At 56.0% G+C, this 18,267-nt stretch overlaps 3 protein-coding genes across 4 annotated transcripts; 2 read left to right on the forward strand and 1 right to left on the reverse strand.

Moving 5' to 3' along the window:
• Window positions 1–404: 404 nt before the first annotated feature.
• On the forward strand, window positions 405–4,338 carry LOC131080859 (neuronal PAS domain-containing protein 4-like). The gene is made up of 9 exons (XM_058019461.1): window positions 405–1,247; window positions 1,772–1,938; window positions 2,037–2,173; window positions 2,359–2,464; window positions 2,604–2,850; window positions 2,984–3,093; window positions 3,470–3,605; window positions 3,888–4,161; window positions 4,270–4,338. Exons 1-9 carry the CDS (start codon window positions 1,147–1,149, stop codon window positions 4,336–4,338), a joined length of 1,347 nt encoding a protein of 448 aa, XP_057875444.1. The 5' UTR covers window positions 405–1,146.
• A 230-nt stretch (window positions 4,339–4,568) lies between these two features.
• Window positions 4,569–12,838, forward strand: RRP36 (ribosomal RNA processing 36). Its single transcript, XM_058020094.1, has 7 exons — window positions 4,569–4,784; window positions 8,116–8,254; window positions 10,489–10,555; window positions 11,326–11,430; window positions 11,553–11,627; window positions 11,728–11,845; window positions 12,076–12,838. Exons 1-7 carry the CDS (start codon window positions 4,586–4,588, stop codon window positions 12,213–12,215), a joined length of 843 nt encoding a protein of 280 aa, XP_057876077.1. The 5' UTR covers window positions 4,569–4,585; the 3' UTR covers window positions 12,216–12,838.
• Window positions 12,839–13,388: 550 nt separating this feature from the next.
• Window positions 13,389–17,087, reverse strand: LOC131081443 (transmembrane protein 121-like). Of its 2 annotated transcripts, XM_058020583.1 has the most exons (3): window positions 17,021–17,062; window positions 16,572–16,678; window positions 13,389–15,407 (listed from the first exon to the last, which is right to left on the reverse strand). In XM_058020583.1, exon 3 carries the CDS (start codon window positions 15,404–15,406, stop codon window positions 14,474–14,476), a length of 933 nt encoding a protein of 310 aa, XP_057876566.1. In that variant the 5' UTR covers window position 15,407; window positions 16,572–16,678; window positions 17,021–17,062; the 3' UTR covers window positions 13,389–14,473. The 2 variants fall into 2 exon arrangements, with proteins under 2 accessions (XP_057876566.1, XP_057876565.1); XM_058020582.1 differs by lacking the exon at window positions 16,572–16,678 and having other exon boundaries at window positions 17,021–17,087.
• Window positions 17,088–18,267: the final 1,180 nt, after the last annotated feature.

Here is an 18,267-nt window from a genome sequence, read left to right on the forward strand (position 1 = left end):
AGGCCCCATAATGGTGACAAGAGCTTGTTCTTCACACACTGGCAGCACCTCCTTGTGAAGGTGATGAGCATCATTGGCCTGGAGGGAAACAGGGTGAGCTGTGACAGCACATCTGGCTGAGGGGGAGCAGCTCCAGCATCCTTTGTGGTCCTTGGCACCTGCAGGTTACCAAGAGGACTTAGGTGAACGTCTCCCATGTGTTGTCCAGCAGCTCTAACTCCCTCCCTCCATCAGCTGCCTCAGCCACAGGCACTCTCTCAAGCTGTGAAATAAATGGTGGAGTTTTTTTGCTGTGCACTAAAGCACCAAGCTGACTCTCCTTGCAGGCTGCCAGGCACTAGGAAATGCCCCCTAACACCCAGAGTCCCTGTGCTGGGCTGTGTGGTGCTGAGCACAGAGGCTCCTCAGTTCTGTCACTGGGAGGAATCTCAGTCTCTGGGGCAGTGAGTGGAGTCAATCACCCCCAGAAAAGCTCAGCACCCCATGCCAGCTGCCTCCAGGAGAGCAAACCTTTGTGGAGGACAGATCTCCTCTGGGAAGGAAAGGTGCTCATCAGGGAGAGGAGTCACTGACACTCCTCTTAAAGGTTCAGGGGTGCTGTGGCTCTAACCTGCCTCTGCCAGGAACCTATTGCAGGCCTGGGCATGGCACACTGTTCACCACCTTGGTCCTGGTGTTTCCACCTCTGTTTTCTTTCTTATCAACTCCTTCTCCCAGCACCCAGGTCAGTCATCAGTGGTACTGGAGAGCAGCTCCCAGTCAGGCAGACTTGACACAGGATGTTTTGCAGGGCTGGCAGGAGCTGGGCAGATGTGTGCCCCACAGGGAGATCCCTGCTGCCTTTGTCACTGCCCCCTCCTGAGCGGCAGGTTTGCTTTAAAGACCCTGGCTTCCTTTTATTACTTCCCCTCTCAAATTTCAACTGCTTGCAAGGGCTATTTTTAGCAGCCTGCCTTCTAAAAATAGCCCCGAGCTGTTTGGAGTTGCGTCACAAGAGGTAATTCTCGCCCCTGAGTGGCTTGGCCTCTGCACCCCAGGAGGCTACAAAAGGAGGCCAGGAGCAGCAGGGTCAGCAGGTTCAGCCACAGCCGCAGGCGAAGGAGGCAGCGGTTCCCTGCCAGCCCCAGGCATCCCAGCCCCGGCAGCATGACCATCTTCTGCAGCCACTGCCACCGGCCACTGCAGGCAGAGATGAGCTGCCTGCCCGCCAGGGCCAAGCAGGCGCCCAGCGCCCCGAGGCCCTTCAGGTGAGCTCTCTCCCACCTCCTGCCCTCCCTCAGGGCTGGGATGGCCTCCCAGAACCCCGGGATAGCTGGTGCAGGCTCTGATGGCCCTTGCAAGGTGCTGACACCAGCCTGGACAGCGGGACTGCCGGCCAGTGCATGGGGAGGAGGTGCAAGAATTTGGAGGGACAGAGGTATTTTAGGTAGTTTAGGAGGAAAGGCAGATTGTACTGGGCTGGGGTGCACATTCCAGCACTGGATGTTCTTTCCATCCTGGTGGGGAGGTTGTCTCACGTGGGCTCAAGTCATTGTCCAGCCTGATGCCCAGCAGGAGAGGCACCAGCCATACCAGCAGCGTGTGCCCCTGGGTAGGCTGGAGCACCTCTGCCTATGCCCACAAGGTTTGCTCTCCTAGAGGCAGCAGCTGGCATGGGTGCTGAGCATCTCCACTCCATATCCCCAAGCTGGCAATTCTGCCCACAATGACAGGCAGGGAATGCTGTCCCTTGCCCTCCCTGGACAGGTGTCCCAGATGGTTGGCTTTGCAGGTCAACCAAGAGCGCTTCCAAGGCTCGCCGAGACCAGATCAATGCGGAGCTGCAGGCGCTGCGCTCCCTGCTGCCCATCTCTGCCCAGGAGAAGGAGCGGCTCTCCTACCTGCACACCATGGCCCTGGTGTGCCTCCGCCTGCGGGGGGCTCAGCTCTTCCCTCCAGGTACCCTCAGCACCGCTGTTCTCCACGCTCCCTTGGCTCTGTGTGGGGCACTGCCCCTGCCTCATCCAAGACAACTCTTCACCCTCATCCCCCTGCAGGCTTGGCTCCTCCTACGGGACCGGCCATTGGCACAGAGCTACTCTCCCTGCTCCCGGGGTTTCTGCTTGTGCTCTCAGCAGACAGCAAGCTGGTCTACATCTCAGAGAACGTGGCTCAGGTCCTGGGCCTCTCTGTGGTAAGGCCTGCTCACTGGGCATTTGCAGTCACCATCCCCATACCCATCCTGGTGCCTTTAGTGCCTGCACAGCACGCTGCCCCAGCAGACGCTGGGCTGTGGCTGCAGCAGGCTGTGCACCCACGATGGCAGCCAGGGCCCACTGAGACAGGCACAGTCTCTGAGGGCAGCCCTCTGTTTGTCAGGTGGAGCTGCTCGCCCAGGGGGACACAGTCTTTGACATCCTGGATGGGCGAGTGGGAGAGGATGTGCACAAGAAGCTCCTCCTTGCCCGGGAGGAGCCTGGCAGGGGTAAGGGAGGCCTCGGCTGGCATCTCATGGATCTTGCCATCCTGCTCTGGCCCTTGGCTGTGATTTGAGAGCAGGGCCAGCCCTGCTTGGAGCAGTGAGGCAGCTCCTGACCCACTCTGAACGGTGTGTTTCCCTGCAGAAGTCACTTTTGTCAGCGAGATGCGCACATCCAAGGCCTTCCGGCTGCAGCACGGGGGCAATCGGGTGGTGGCAGTGTGCGGGCGCTTTGTGGCCCTGCACTGGCCACCCTCCCCCTCCACCACAGCCTTCCTGGCTCTCTGCACACCCCTTGTGCAGTCACCCACAGATGGCGAAGCTGCTTCCCAGGATGACATGTTCCAGAGCATGCATCTCCTGGACATGACGTTTATTGATGTCACGGAGAGGTGAGGGGGTGCCTGCTCGCACACAGCCCCAGCTGTACATCTCGGGCAGCAAGAATAATTCCCTTCACTCAGCCTGTGTATGGGATGCAGGCTTCGTACAGCACTCAGTCCCCACTCCCCTTGTCTTCCCCAGTGTCACCTACCACCTCGGCTACCACCGGGAGGAGCTGGTCGGTCAGTCGTGGTACAGCCTCCTGCACCCTGAGGATGCTGAGCTGGCAGCTGCCCAGCACAGGGCCCTGGGTGAGTGTCACACCCAGGAACATGTGTGCTGTCCCCTGGCTCCATGGTCTGGTTATGCCTGAAACGTGGCTATCCAGGACAGCAGCGACAAAGCAAATTCAGCCCTCCCTGTTGTGACTCCCTGCTCCAAAAAGGATGAAGTGGGGAAGTGATTACACGCCCCATACACTGTCTATAAGTAGTTTCCAAGCTGGGGGTGGGCAATCCTGCTTTGCCACGGTATAAAAAGGGACAATCCCACCTGAGCCCCATCTCTGTGTTGCTTCTGTCCTGCTGGGGCCGGCGGCAGAGCCCACCGGGGCAGCCTGCGGGGCTATCCCGGCACCCTGGGGCCGTGCCCTGCTGTGGCTCACGCAGTCCCTTTCCTTGCCCGCAGCGCTGGGCGCGGGGGCCGGGCCGGCAGCGGGGACCGCCGTGCTGCGAGTGCTGCGCAGGGACCGCGCCTGGAGCTGGCTGCGAGTGTGGGCGCGGCGGGACGGCGGCTGCATCACCTGCACCTGCCGCTGCCTCAGGTGAGCGGGGAGTGGGGGCTGCATCACCTGCACCTGCCGCTGCCTCAGGTGAGCGGGGAGTGGGGGCTGCATCACCTGCACCTGCCTCAGGTGAGCGGGATCCCGGGGGGTGGCTCTGCATCACCTGCACCTGCCTCAGGTGAGCGGGATCCCGGGGGGTGGCTCTGCATCACCTGCAGCTGCCTCAGGTGAGCAGGATCCCAGGGGGTGGTGGGGCTGCATCACCTGGAGCTGGCGCTCAGCCAGGGTCCCCAGGCTGTCGCTTACCCCGTGTCCCCGCAGGGAGGAGGAGGCGGCCCACCTGCGCTCCCGGCAGCCCCGCGCCGCCGCGCCGCCCGCGGGCCGGGATGTGGCCCGGCTGGCCGAGCAGCTCCGCGCCCTGGCCGACAGCCTCTCGCCGCCCGCTCCGCCCTGCCGCTGGCCCCGTCCCGAGGAAGCCGAGGACGATGCCTCTGTCTGCTTTGGGAACTCTCTGCTGCACCACCCTCCTGCCCACTTCCTTCGGCTTCCCTTCGAGCAGAAAATAGGGTGCGACATTCCAAGTGTGCTCCCACAGGTGTGGAGTGCTCAGAGGTGCTGACACCCCTTGGTCTGCTGGCTGTACCTGCCCTAATGCAGGCCGCTGTGTGTAACCACATTTCAGCCTGCTGGTCACTTCTGACAGCTGCAGGTGATCCAGCGGGAGGCCATGGCAAACCTTCGTTTAAACTTGGTGCTCGCATTAGAAACTTAGTCCGGCCTGCGATAAACCCGCCATCAGGACGGCTCAGTCCCACAGCGCAAAGATCTTGCACTTAAAAACACTTACTGACTACTTAGTTGGGTATCGCCGGGGCCTTTGTGTACATAACCCGTTCCTCAGAAAAGAAGGATTTTTTTCTTAAAAAAAAAAAAAAAGGACAATAAACGCCGCTCCCCCACGTGACCGCCTCTGCTCCGCTTCCGGTTCCGCCGGTGCCGCGCGGGCCGTTCCGGGGGCGATGGGGCCGCGCCGTGAGGGACCGGGATGGGGACGGGGACAAGGACGGGGACGAGCCGCCGCCGCCGCCGTCACGGACAGCGAGGAAGAGGCGGCCGCGGAGCAGGCGCTCGGGAGGAGGCTGGAGCCGGCGGAGGAGAGCTCTGGCTCCAGCGACGAGAGCGACGACGGCGGGAGCGTGGCGGGGGCTGGCGGGAAAGGTGAGGGAGCCCGGCGGGAGCGACTCCGGGAAAGGCGGCACCTCGGCTCGGTTTGGTGGGAAAGGAGCTGCCAAAGAGCTCGGTGCCCTCTCGTATCCCAGCTCCTGCCCAGCTGAGCAGCTCGGGATCAGCAGCGGGGTTGGGTGAGAGGTCCCTGGAACAAACTCGTGTAGGGGCCGCTTGTCCCCAGTGCGGGGAATCACAGACCATAAAATGGTTTGCTTGGAAGGGGTCTTAAAGCTCACCCATTTAACTTCACCCAAGTTGCTGTGGGAGATGTCACACGTCTCGGGGACAATATGTGTGCCAGTTCCTGTGTGCAGGAGCTGGAGAGACCCTCCCAGCACAGCAGAGCAAGGAGCAGGCAATGCCCGGCTGTGTGGGCTGAGGGCTGGCATGGGGTTCTCGTCCACTGCAGCAAACACAGTTTGGTTTCCCCGTCTCAGAACGATCCGAGTGAGAATGAAAACCTTACAAAAAATACAGCAAAAGCCCTTGAAGGGAATCGTGAGGGAGTGGGCATTGGTGTTATCTGCAGGGCACAGCACAGCGTGTCACGGGTGTGAGGAGTCTCTGGTTCCTTGTGAAAGGTCTCCAGGGTGTGACTCTGGGGGAGGCACATCTCTGCAGGTGAGGTTTTGGCAGTGGGGTTCAGAGGTGGGCAAGGTGCCTCGCCATCTGTTGTAGGCATTTTGTTTTTCTCAGGTGAGTAAAGCTCAGAGAGAGGATCACTGGCAGGCACTCTGTCCTTCCCACAGCTGGATGGGAATGGGAATGGGAACAGCAGCTTTGCTTTTGCCATCTGTCAGGGCACTCTGTGATCTTGTTTCTGGAGCAGGAGGAGTCCAGCCCTGATTTTGTCTCAGCAGGGAAGGACTGGGCAGATATCAGGCATTTCTTTAGGCCATCTGTGTGCTCTGCAGGTTGTATAGCTCCCTGCAGGTTCAGCTGAGGAAGGCATAAGGTGTCCATGTGCCACAGGAGTCTGTGGGAGGAGAGGAAACACAGGAGGCTGTGCTTGAGAGCAGGAAATGCCCCTGTTATCTGCAGGTAACAGTAGCTTATCAAGAGGTGTAAAAAGAAGGAAACAATCCACAAAATAATGGATGAAGGGGAAAAGTGGCAGGAGGGAAAATTAAATGGACAACAAAGACAGCAGAGAACAGGTAAGTTATATACTAAGGGGAAAAAAGGAATGAAAAAATTGGGAAATTAAGTCCTCAAGCAAGAATGCGAGGAACAAGGAAAATAAGCTAATCCTGCCTTTTTAACCAGAACCTTTTCACACACACAGTTGCCAAATCTGCTGCCCAGATTAGTGAATGCCTGCTGGGACCATTCACTTCTGCTCCAGAAGAGGCTTCTTTTTTTTTTATAGTGATGTTTTTATCACTGTGAGTGGTTAATTCAATCTCCTAGAAACAGGCAGTAGGATGTATTTTGTGGACTGATAGTACCATGTGGAAATAATTTTCCCTATCAGGTTTTAGGTAGTCAGGTTTGGTCTCCTGTACCAGTGATGAAATACTTTATCATGGAAACTCTGCATGGCTTTGCTTTGTCTGATTTATACCAAATCTCCTTTTGGCATCATTTTATATGGTGTCTTTATCTCATTTTCATTGAAGTCTTTGCTGTGTAAACAGCTTTGTTTTGGAATTTCAGCCAAGTGGAATATTGGAGTGCAAGTGATGGTGCCTTGTCTTCATCAAGTGCTGAGAGTATCTTCCACTTCATAATTCCTTTCTTTTAATGCTTTATTTGTCCTTTTGGCTGTCCTTGTTCAGGATTTGGATGGGGTGGGTGTTTAGGGGAATGAAATCATGCTGTATTCACATTTCCTTTGTCCCTTGTGCAGCAGACTGGATAGTCCTTGCTCCTGTACCCCACTTCAGAGCACTAATGAGCATCATCAGAGCAGAGTTCCTGAGCATTCAGAGCAAGCAAAATGAAAACATTTACTGAGGCAGCTCTTGGCTGTGCCCATGATGTTTTCTGGATGATGAGAGTTGTTTCTGAAGGTCCTGGTTATTGCCAGGATGAGTCCATGCTCTGAGCCAGTGTGACTGACTGACCTCATGTTGCTTCCTGAATTTGGCAGGGCACACACAAACCTCGCTCGTGGACAGGGTTTTGTGTTTGTGTGGGAAGGGTTTGGGAGGGAGTGGGCTACAAGAGCAGCTTGTGGGGCACCTGGTATCCAGCCAGGGTATCACAGACAGGCTGTGATGGTCGCTGTTGGGCCACACTCGGTGTGTTTTGTATTGCAAAGGCTCAGAAAGACCATGTGTCTGTCACTGCTCAGGGGTGCTGAGCAGGCAAACACCACCTCAGTCAGTTTGCCAAGGCTTTCTGTCGCAGAAAGGATCTTTCCATAGGGTCTTTCATGGAAAATCCTTTCCTTAGGATTTTTTCTCCTGAGAAATTGAGAGGCCTCAGGAACAAAATGTAAACATTGATTATTTCTGCTGTGGAATGCAACAGGTGCATCTGTGATTGGTCCATGTTGGGTGTTTGTAATTAATGGCCAATCACAGTCCAGCTGGCTCGGACAAAGAGCCGAGCCACAAACCTTTCTTATCATTCTTTCCTATTCTATTCTTAGCTGGCCTTCTGATGAAATCCTTTCTTCTATTCTTTTAATATAGTTTTAATGTAATATATATCATAAAATAATAAATCCAACCTTCTGAAACATGGAGTCAGATCCTCGTCTCTTCCCCAACCCAAAAACCCCTGTGAACACGGTCACAGCTTTCCCTTCCAGAAGGGACACAGTGCAAACCCCGAGTGGAATGAGTATATCCAAGTGCTGACTGAAGAAATGCTTTCAGTTGTTGGTTCTGAACACCTAGAAGTATAAATCTAGAATAAAGAATAGTATGATAATAGAGATAATAATATTTTTGCATTCTGGTTATAAGAAGCTCTAAAGGTTACTGATATTAAGGGATATTAAAGAAACATTAAAATAGGAAAGTCAGGACTGAGAGGTAACCCCTCCGAATTCACAGTGCCCAGTGTAGAGCTTGCACTGCTCTTTGTGCCAGGCAAACACTTTGTACTGGTCTTGTGTGTGCTGTTGAGTGGAGAGAGAAGCAAAGACACTTTGGGGAGAGGGGAGGCTGCTCTGTTCTGGTGGTAGAGACTGAAGTGATCAATGGCAGAGGAACCAGAGGCTGAGAGATGCAAGGGTGCAGTTGTACAGGGATGGCACCACTGTGCTTGTGTCACTGTCCCAAGCTCTGAGGCATCCCTCTTGGTGGAGTCTGGGGGTGAGAAGTGCCTTGAGGAGCTGTTCAGCTCAGGTGTGCCCTGTGCTCTCTTCCAGGTCAGTCTGACATGTCTTTTGAGGAGCTCCTGCGGGTGCAGAGTGATGCAAGGACCAGAGTGAGCAGGAAGGTGCCTGGTGGGAAGCAAACTGCAAAGCCTGCCAAAGCTACACTGAAGCAGCAACAAGGCAAAAAGGGGTAAAGAGGCTCTTTTGTGATCAGAAAAACGTGTGTGTGTGCTCTCTGCATTCCAGAAATTGCACTGGGAGCTCCTCACAGCAGTGGTGTTGCCTTGGAGCTGGCATAGATCTCCTTTAATGTACTGGACAATAATGCCTGTCACTATATTTCATTTGGAAATGGTCTGGTGCTGTTTTCAGAGCTCTTAATATCCTGTTCTCTTCAAATCCCCAGCAGCCACCTGACAGTTAAATTGGCACTCACTGCCTTTATACCCTCTAAATTAAGGCACTTGTAACCCTTGGCATGGTGTGCCTCTCAAGCTCTGTGACAGTGTCCACTGTGACCTGAAATCATTGCCCTGCTGGTTCCTAAACCCCTTCCAGCTTATCAGTATCTTCTGCCTGGCTCTCACTGCCTGGACTTACAGTCACAGACAATTGTTCTGCAATTCCATTTATCCTTCTCTTGCTGTCTCATCTGTGGCTTGTCCGTGTTCATTTTCCTTTATTCCCTCTCTACAGAACTTGCCATCACAGACTTTTCCCTGTATTCATCACAACAAAAGCTATCTTACCTTTTTACAGTTCTCCACAGGCCCCTACTGGTAACAGCAATACCCTTACCCCTTATTTGCAGTAATTAGGTAGTTTTCAATCCTCAGAGTGGCACCCAGGTGATTTGAATGGGTTTCCTCTCTTACACCTGCACTCCCTATCTTATTTCTGAACCTCTGCTCAATGCACAAGCACAGAACACAAAATACATTTCTCCTGCCATAAAGAGTTGGTTAGGATAATGTTTCTGCTTTACTTTTTACTCAAGACTCTGGGGGATTTTGTGTAGTGCAACATCTTCTCTCAGTGTCTCTATTTCTGCCACACAGTTTGCATAATTCTGCTTTTGTTTAATTCCTCTAATCCTTTAAGTAATGTATTGCTGGAAATCCCACATGCTTTTTCTCTCATGCTTTTGTTACGGAAGTGAGCTTCTTAAAGAAAGGGCTTCAGGGAGTTCCCTGGCACTGAGCTGTTTTCAGCAGTGACTCCAGAGCATTGTGCAGGGTTGTAGCCTCAGAGGATGTGAGAATACACTGAGCACTGCCCTGAGAGGGATTTGGAAAACCTGTGCCTGTGGGGTTGTGGCTGGCTGTGGGTGCTCTCAGCAGGTGTCCCTCAGCAAGTTTGCTGTCAGCAGAAAGCTGGGAGGAGTAGCTGCTCCACAGAGGGCTGTGCTGCCATTCCATGAGACCTGGACAGGCTGGGCACAAAGAAGCTCCTGGAATTCAGCAATGGTAAGGGCAGGCTCCTGCAGAGAAGGACCTGGGTGTCCTGGTGGACAATGAGCTGTCCTTGGGCCAGCCCTGCCCTGGGGGACAAGAAGGCCAACAAAATCCTGGGCTGCATCAGGAACTGCAGTGCCAGCAGGGCAGGGAGGGGATCCTGCCCCTCTGCTCAGCCCTGGGGAGGCCAGTCTGGAGTGCTGTGCCCAGTTCTGGGATCCTCAGGACAAGAGAGACATGGAGGCCCTGGAGAGGATGAATCCACTAGAGGGCAAAAAAACCCCAAAAAAACATTAGGGTACTGGAGCATCTCTCCTGTGACAACAGGTTGAGGTAGCTGGGACTGTTTAGCCTGGAGAAGAGATGATAAGAATGGACCTTATCACTGGAAATATGTAAAGGGCAGGTGTCAAGAGGATGGTGCCAGGCTCTTTTCAGTGGCATCCAGTGACAGGACAAGGGGCAATACTGAAACACAGGGAGTTTCACCGGAATATGAGGAAAAGCTTCCTCACTCTGAGGGTGACTGAAGAAGTGCTCAGTGAGGTTGTGGAGTCTCCTTCTCTGGAGATATTTAAAACCCACCTGGATGCAATCCTGTGCAATCTGCTCTAGGTGACTCTGCTTTAGGAAAGGTTCCTTCCACCCCCAGCCATTCTGTGACTTCATGAGAGGAATTATCAGTTCAACACATTATTGATGCAGGTGGTGGGTTTTCACTTGATACAGAGGAGCTGTTCCAGGTTCTTTGTAGGGTTGTTTTAACCACATTTTGATATATTTGGTTGTTGTAGCCTTCTGTGGCTTTTGACTGAGCCACCTCTTTGCTTTCTATATCATGGTAAGGATTGAGCTGGGAGAATCTCTTGTACAGTAATGTTCTTCTGAGGGTCCAGATGACCTCCCAGCATATTAGCTTGGGCCTCATTCTGACATTTGCTCCTCCTAAATCCATTTTTCTTGTTTCCAGGCCACTGGAGATGTCAGCCAAGAAGCCTGTACCTTTCCTGCGACAAGTGGTCCCTGTTAGGAAGAAGGTGGGTGCTGCCCCTCCCCAGCTCATGACTTGCCTTAGTGCTGCTGACAGGGCACACACTTGGGAATGGGGCTGCTGCAGATGGCACAGGCTGCTTCTGGAGGACAGGGCTGGGCCATGGGGAGTGGAGACAGTGACAGTGTTTCCCTGGGGAGAACAGTGGGTGGGTTGGAGCAGCTGCAGGTTAACTTGAGAGTTTGTGACCCAGATGTTTCCAGAAGGTGCAATGACAGCCACCAATGACACTTCCACTACAAACCGTGGTCATTATTCTAATCTCAGAAGTTCAGATGTCCATTACTTTCCAATCTGAATCTAACTTTTGACTTATCATTGCTGGATCATTGGAATATGGTAATTTCCACAGTGAGAGACCTCTTTGTACCACCCTTTTTGCATGGCCTGACCCAGTTAATCTGTGAAAATCTGGATAGGTATGAGTTCCCAAATCCATCACCTTGACAACACACATTCAGCCAGCTCTTGGTCTGGGAGTTGCAGGTGTTTGACAGCAGCACTCCTGCTGTTATTCTTGGCTGTTCCTGGGTGGCAGACTGGCACATGGAGATGTCTGTTGCATGATAAATTTGATGCAGGCATGACTTTGGGGATGCCACCTTGACCATTGTACTCAATCTTTGCCAACTGCAGATATTTCAGTGGTGGGAGCATAACATTGCTGGGGAAAAAAATTGGCTGATCCATGAAGGGAGAGTCAGCAGGCTGTTAACAGGATAACAATGGCTACAGCTCTTGCCTTCCTGCTGACAGGTCCAGAGAGACCCTCGATTTGATGACCTGTCTGGAGAGTATAAGCCTGACATATTTATGAAGACCTACAGCTTCCTGGACAGCATCAAGCAGCAGGAGAAGGAGGTGATGCTCTGTGCCTGTCCTTGCCTGGAGGAACCTTGCTTGGCAGGGGCTACTTCAAAGGCTTTTCACAGGGGAGGGGACAGGCAGGCAGTGATGCAGCTTTCTGCTCTCTTCTTCTTCAGATGGTTCAGAAGCAGCTGAAGAAATGCCGGAACGTGGAGCAGAAGGAGAAACTCCAGCGGCTCCTGAACCGTATGGTGAGTTCAGTGAGCAGCTCCTCTCTGGGGAGCACTGGCAGAGAGGATGTGTCACCTGAGCTCTGCCTCAGTGCTGACACAGGCCATCCTTTTTGTACAGACACAGCAGGAACAGGCACAGAAAAAACAGCAGAAGTTGAGAGAGAGGGAGCTGTCTTTGAAAAGACAACAGAGGGAATTGGCCAAGCAGGGAAAGAAACCTTTCTTCCTAAAGAAATGTAAGTACTTGGAGTAAGCATGCTGCAGGGGCATCTAGAGGGAGAACTGCTGGCAGGAATTCAAGCTCTGGGAGCAAGGTGTCCATACCATCCCACACAGCTGTGGGGGAATTGTTCCAGTGCTGCTGCTCAAGGGAGAAGCTGGATCAGGGAGGGAGAGGTGGGAAGGGGCTGCTCTGTAGAGATGTTTTGGGCTTCACTTTAAAACTCAACTTCCCTCTGCTCTGCAGCTGAGAAGCGGAAATTGGAGCTAGCTGAGAAGTATGCAGAGCTGAAGAGGAGTGGAAAGCTGGAGAGCTTCCTGAACAAGAAGAGGAAGAGAAATGCCATCAAAGACAAGCGCCATCTGCCCTCACAGAAGAACTTGTGACTGTTGGACAGTCGTGCTGTTGTCTGGCACTGGCTCATTCTGCCTTGGCCAGGCCTGGAGGATGGTTATCCCTCTTCCCAGGACCTGCCTTCCAGTGTGCAGTGATGCTGTAAGGCAGCAGAGCAGGGGCTGAACTGAAGGAACTACATTTTTTTTGTAGCTGAAGTATCTGCTTTGCTTGTGGTGTAGATCATGCCTGGGTGGTGACAACTGTGTCATGCAGATGCTGATGGTGATGACAGCTGTCTTTGCCCTGGCACCTGCTCATTTCCAACTCCAGCAAGGAAAGCCTGAGTCCTGCCCTGCGCTGCTGGCTCTACTCCAGGTTCTCTCAGACTTCCACTGAGGCAGAAAAGGATGTGGGACAATCCCTGCTCAGAGCAGCAACCCTGACTTCAGATCAGGTTGCTCAGGGCTGCTTTGGTGGGATCTGGTAATGTCCAAGGACAGATGCCCTCACCTCTCTTGGCCTCTGCTCTACTGCTTCAGGTTCTCAAGATGGAACTTTTTGTTCCCTCATCCAGGAACCTGTTTTTACTTTATTCCCACTGTCAGTCTGTTCCAGTCAAAAGTGTTTGACTTTAGGGGAGTCAGTGCCTCTCTCCAATATCCCAGCAGCCCTCTTGCTTCTCCTTGTTCCTTTTTTCCCCTGTCTGCCATGGCTGTGCTGACAAGGGGGTGGCCCAGGTAACCCCAGTGTGAGAGGTCAGAGTGTGCTGGGAGAGTGCCTGGGCACAGCTGTGCCCTGTGGGTGGCCACAGGCGTTTGGGGCCTTGGGAGAGCCTTGATGGGAGCAAAGCATGGAGCAAGGAGCAGGTCAGCCAGCCTGAGGGTGCTGCTGAACCACTTAGCTCCACTGTAATTCCTGTGGGTGATGCAAGTTCTGCTCTGGTGAGAGGACTTGGTGGAACTGGGGGAAGGCAGTAGCCATGGGATAGCTTGGCTAGAGACTGCTGCCAGGGCCTCGCTGAGGGGTCCCTCCTCAGCATTCCTGACTCCCTGTGTCCCCATGCCCTGCTGCTTGTAGGTCTGGTGCAGCAGGTGCACCCCCAAAGTGGTTCTGCTTTCCCCTCCTGCCCCTCTCCACACGCTCTGCAGACACCCAGTCCCACAAGTCCCCCAGAAGAGGGGGGAGATCTGCCTGCTGGCAGGGACACAGACAGGAAAAGGCTGCAGGGCTCAAGTCTTTTATTGCAAAGAGGGAGATACAAAAAAAGGACAGTCACCCCTTTTTGGGTCCCCCCAAGCCTGCAGCTGGCTGAGAGGGGTGACAACAGAGGGAGGCCCAGGCCTTGCTCCCCCTGCATGGGGACCTCAGCTTAGAGTGGGGAGCAGGCTGCTGCCAAGGACCACACTGGAGCCAGGGCCAACCACAACAGAAAAGTGGGTGACCCACTGTGTCCCCGTGCAGCAGCCTGGCTGCCCAGAGAGCAGTGCTGCACAGGGAGCACTGACAGGGAGCCTGGCACAGGGTGGGGCTGCCTGGCCTCACCCAGACACACCTCATGGCAGGCAGCCCTGGCCTCGTCCCCTGCTCTGCTGTTTTACCAGGTGGGCTGCTGAGCTTCCAAACTGCCCTGCAGCCTTGCAGAGGCTGCTGAGCTTCCAAACTGCTCTGCAACCTTGCAGAGGCTGCTGAGCTTCCAAACTGCCCTGCAACCTTGCAGAGGCTGCTGAGCTTCCAAACTGCCCTGCAGCCTTGCACAGGGTGCTGGGGTTCCAAACTGCCCTGCAGCCTTGCACAGGGTGCTGGGGTTCCAAACTGCCCTGCAGCCTTGCAGAGGCTGCTGAGCTTCCAAACTGCCCTGCAGCCTTGCACAGGGTGCTGGGGTTCCAAACTGCCCTGCAGCCTTGCACAGGGTGCTGGGGTTCCAAACTGCCCTGCAGCCTTGCAGAGGGTGCTGGGGTTCCAAACTGCCCTGCAGCCTTGCAGAGGGTGCTGGGGTTCCAAACTGCCCTGCAGCCTTGCAGAGGGTGCTGAGCTTCCAAACTGCCCTGCAGCCTTGCAGAGGGTGCTGAGCTTCCAAACTGCCCTGCAGCCTTGCAGAGGGTGCTGAGCTTCCAAACTGCCCTGCAGCCTTGCAGAGGCTGCTGTGGGGGCCCTCACCACGCGCCCCTCGGGCCCTGAGCGGTTTCACCCAGGGAAGGAGGGAGCAGGGTGGTTCCCCTCTGTCCAGGCAGGGAGCTCCACAGCCTGCCCCGGGTCTGTGGCTCCGGCCAGGCGTGGGGATGGCCAGGCTGTAGCTCCTGCCGCCCCGTCACGTGTTGTCCTGGGCCAGCTCCTCGGGGCAGGCAGGCTGGTCCCGGGCCTTGCGCAGCCCCGAGGGCGGCTGGGCCGGGGTGCTGTGCTGCGGGTCCGGCCCCGGGGGCGCGTGGTGCTGGTGCCGCTGGTACTGCACGAACATGCAGACCTTCATGCCAATGGCCAGCATGTTCTTGCCCATGAAGATGCTGGAGACCCGGGCATCCCTGAAGAAGACCATGTTGCTGCCTCGGATGAAGATGGTGGCGATGTTGACGGTGAGCATGCTGAGCATGGGGTAGAGCATCATGCGGTGCGGCACGATGCCGATGCCCTGCATGCTGATCTCGCACAGGGACACGCAGGGCAGGACCAGGAGCAGGATGTAGCAGTAGAAGAACATGATGCCCTCAGCCCAGAGGGGCAGCCCTTTCTTCTGGGGCTCCCACAGGTTGGCCTGGATGTCCAGCACGTCCAGCATGTCCACAATGACCCAGAAGAGGCGGTTGCGGAGATCCTCCTTCTTCTTGAACGTTCTGACGTACTCCATGTGCTCGGTGGCCACCAGGAGCACGTAGAGAGCTGGGATGCAGATGGAGAGCAGCAAGGTCAGCGCTTTGCGGGCGATGAGATCCAAACTTTTCCGGTCAGCTTTGTAATTCTGGTATACAAAGTAGACTTTGATCTCCAGAACGAAGACGTAGAGGAACCAGAGGATCATGGCGTATCCTCGCTTGGCTGTCTTTACCTCTGCCCCAACCCAGATAGCCACGTAGCGGAGCACCAGCAGGAAGCAAATGTCACCCACTGCCACCATGACACAGATGCCCAGCTTCCTGGAGCCCTGGCTCTGCTCCACCAGGTAGGCATCCATGAGGACGAGGCTGGTCATGATGAGCACTGTGGAGAGGCACACATGGGGCTTGCTGACAGGTGGTGGGGGAACCATCCTGCACAGAGGAACAGGCAGGGTCATCAGGAAGTTGCTGAGATTTCCTAGTCCCACCCTTGGGCCCCCTTCTGCCACCCTCTCCTCAACAGCTGTGAGTGGCTGAAAGAAGGGAGGGAGCCATTCCTAGATTTCTCCCATCCTATGTGCCTGGCTTGTTCCAAACCTGCAGATTTCTAGCCAAAGAGCTCCTAAGACCGACCAGGCCATCCTGGTGGCATGTGCTGGCTGAAAGCCAGATCCTAGGAAGCACATGGTGGGGCAGGCTGGACACTTGGGACATGTCAAGCACTTGGGATCCCACTGCCTTTTCTGGTAGCTCATCACACTGACTAGCCTCTGCCACCATGAAGGGTACATGCCTTATTTTCCATGGGATTTCCCTGCTTTTATTTTCCCCTCACAAGGCAAGCTAAGACTAGACTTATGTGTTTAACCCAAGCAGGCCCTTAAATGCTATGATCCAGGACTGCTTTTTTTAGTCTCTTTATTTTTATGCACAGCACAAGATGAAGCCTGGGTTTTTTTAGCCTGGCTGTCTTGTGGGGTGGGAGGGAAAAATTGGCCAGATATTCAGTTTCCTTCAGGTTCATACCCCCAAGAGCTTTGCCCAGAGCTATTTGCCAATGCCCACCCTGCCCCAACACCATAAAGCAAGGAACAGCACCATGAGCCCAAAGCTCCAGCACACAAGGAGCTCTGCAACAGGCCCTGAATTTCTGTGGGATGCTCAGCTTTCCTGGGCTGGGGCAGAGCAAAGCACTGTCCCCAAAAGCTCCCTGCCTGCCTTGTGTGGCACCAGGGCTGTCAGACCCTCCCCCTGACCGAGCACAGCTGCAGGCAGCTGCCTTCAGAGGCAAGGAGTGAGGACAGAGCTGGGGCCTCACCAGGCAGAGAAGAACTTGGCAGCTGCTCTGGAGGGGAGCCAGCCCCCCGGATGAAATGGAGGATGGAGCTGGGCTGATGACTGTGTGGCACAGCGCTGCCCACGCCGAGCCCGCCTCTGCCACGCCTGGGCCGTGCACGCCCGGGACACCATCCTGCTCATCCAGGGGGCAGCGTGCAGGTGGCACCTGAGCACCGAGCAGGATGGAGGCCACACGGTTCATGGTCAGCCCCGCACACGGCCTGACACTGATGGCACAGGGCGCTGGGCACAAGCTACCTGAACTCCTGCTTTTTGGCTTTTGAGGGAGCAGGCGTCCGGCGCAGTCGTGCATCCCTGGGCCCAGCAGCATCCTGGCACGTTGCGGGAGGCAGCGAAGCCTGAACCTGTCAGACACAGGTGCCTCTCAGGGGGAGGCAGCACAGGCGGCGGGCACGGGGGAGCCCGTGGATGTGGCACAGCTGGAGCGTGCCACACACCAGGCGGGGGGCTCACCCCACGGCCTGCCCGAGCCTCCGCGGGGGCTGGGGATACCCCGGGCCCCGGCCCAGCACGGGGCTCAGCCCCAGGCCCCCAGGAGCGGGGCCGCCCTGCCGAGCTCCGTGCCCCGGGAGCGCCGGCCCCGCCTGCCCCGAGCCCCCTGCCCACAGAGCGGCCGGGCCTGCCGGGAACAGGCGCTGCCCTCCGGCCGCGGGGCCCGGCCTGCCGCCCCCCCGGCTCCCGCTTACCTCGGGCGGCTCCCCGGGGCTCAGGGCGGCGGCGGCGGCCCCGGGCCCGGCGCGGCATCGCCCGGCGCGGCCCGGCGGCGGCAGCGGCGGTTCTGCGGCGGCGGCGGCGCTCGGCCCCTCCCGGCGGGCGGCGGGCGGGGACTGCGGCGGCCCCCGCCTCACCCGCGGGCCCGGCGCCGCCCGCCGCTCCGCCGGCTCCGGGCACCCCGGCCGGGCTCGCTGCCGCCCCGGGGCCACCGGCTGCATGGCCACCCTCTCCAGCCCCGGGCAGAGCCGGACCCCGCAGGGCCGCAGCCCGGCAGAGGCCCCGGGCGAAGGAGCGGGAAGCCTGGCAAGGATGTCTGCCCTCCGGGAGGGACTGGGGCCGCGACCGCTCCTTGCTGGGGGGAGAAGGCAGGGGAAGCATGGGCTGACACCGAGCTGTGCCGGTCTGCAGGGTCCTGGAGAGCCCCAGCCTCGCCCCGCTCTGGTACAGGTGGTCTAGGGAAGCAAAGCAGGCCAGGGAAGGCAAAAGGTTTCCATGACAGGGTGGACAAACTTCTGTGCAACTGCTCCTCTATTAGCCTGAGCAGCTTTTTGCATTTAACTCCAAACTTTCTTCTAAGTGATTCAGGTGTTAGCTACGCAGGAAAGGTTTTTCAGTGTATTTCCTCTCTGGCTTTGAAATGCTCATTGTAGATACATGTATGTTGGAAGACGGGGAAGTTCTAAGATCTCTGGAGGTGGGCTATGAGCAAAACCAGGCATAGACCTAAGTGCAAGTGATAGAGTGCCAGGGGAGGTGCAGCCCTCCTTGCATCCAGCTGCTGACAGAGGTCCCTGTTGGATCTAATGTCCTGGGACATTGCCACCAGGAACATATAAATCTAACCTGTGGTGTCCTTGGGCAATGGAGACACTGGACCAGCATCCAGGCTTAGCTCATGTGTCCCACAGTGGCTGCGGACTGGTTGATGCAGGCAGGTGGAGGGAGCAGAGCTCTGGGTTAGACAGCTGCAACAAGGTAAGGAGTTTGGCTGTGGGAGCATTCTCCTAAGCCAGGAATAAACAGCAATCCCAGAAGGGCTGGAAGAGCAGGGAAACAAAGCAGCCAAAGCAACTTGCCTCCAAAAATGAAAGGAGACCTTGCAACTCGAGTGGAGAGCACTGTGAGGCACAAGAGGGCAAGCTGACACTGCAGAAAGCTCCTTCTTTCCCCCAGGACACAGAAGCACTGGCTCTCCCTATCCCAGCAGTCTCCTCCAGGA

This window comes from Melospiza georgiana, chromosome 3 (assembly GCF_028018845.1).
Source record: "Melospiza georgiana isolate bMelGeo1 chromosome 3, bMelGeo1.pri, whole genome shotgun sequence".
Taxonomy (NCBI): Eukaryota; Metazoa; Chordata; class Aves; order Passeriformes; family Passerellidae; genus Melospiza; species Melospiza georgiana.

What these genes read in the sequence shown, in the direction of transcription:
- LOC131080859 (XM_058019461.1), top strand. Translation starts at nt 1,147, where the DNA reads ATGACCATCTTCTGCAGCCACTGCCACCGGCCACTGCAGGCAGAGATG. An exon ending in TTTATTGATGTCACGGAGAG is followed by an intron (nt 2,851 to 2,983) that starts GTGAGGGGGTGC and finishes TGTCTTCCCCAG; the next exon opens with TGTCACCTACCACCTCGGCT. An exon ending in TGCACCTGCCGCTGCCTCAG is followed by an intron (nt 3,606 to 3,887) that starts GTGAGCGGGGAG and finishes GTGTCCCCGCAG; the next exon opens with GGAGGAGGAGGCGGCCCACC.
- RRP36 (XM_058020094.1), top strand. Translation starts at nt 4,586, where the DNA reads ATGGGGCCGCGCCGTGAGGGACCGGGATGGGGACGGGGACAAGGACGG. An exon ending in TGGTCCCTGTTAGGAAGAAG is followed by an intron (nt 10,556 to 11,325) that starts GTGGGTGCTGCC and finishes TCCTGCTGACAG; the next exon opens with GTCCAGAGAGACCCTCGATT. An exon ending in AGCGGCTCCTGAACCGTATG is followed by an intron (nt 11,628 to 11,727) that starts GTGAGTTCAGTG and finishes CTTTTTGTACAG; the next exon opens with ACACAGCAGGAACAGGCACA.
- LOC131081443 (XM_058020582.1), bottom strand. Translation starts at nt 15,406, where the DNA reads ATGGTTCCCCCACCACCTGTCAGCAAGCCCCATGTGTGCCTCTCCACA.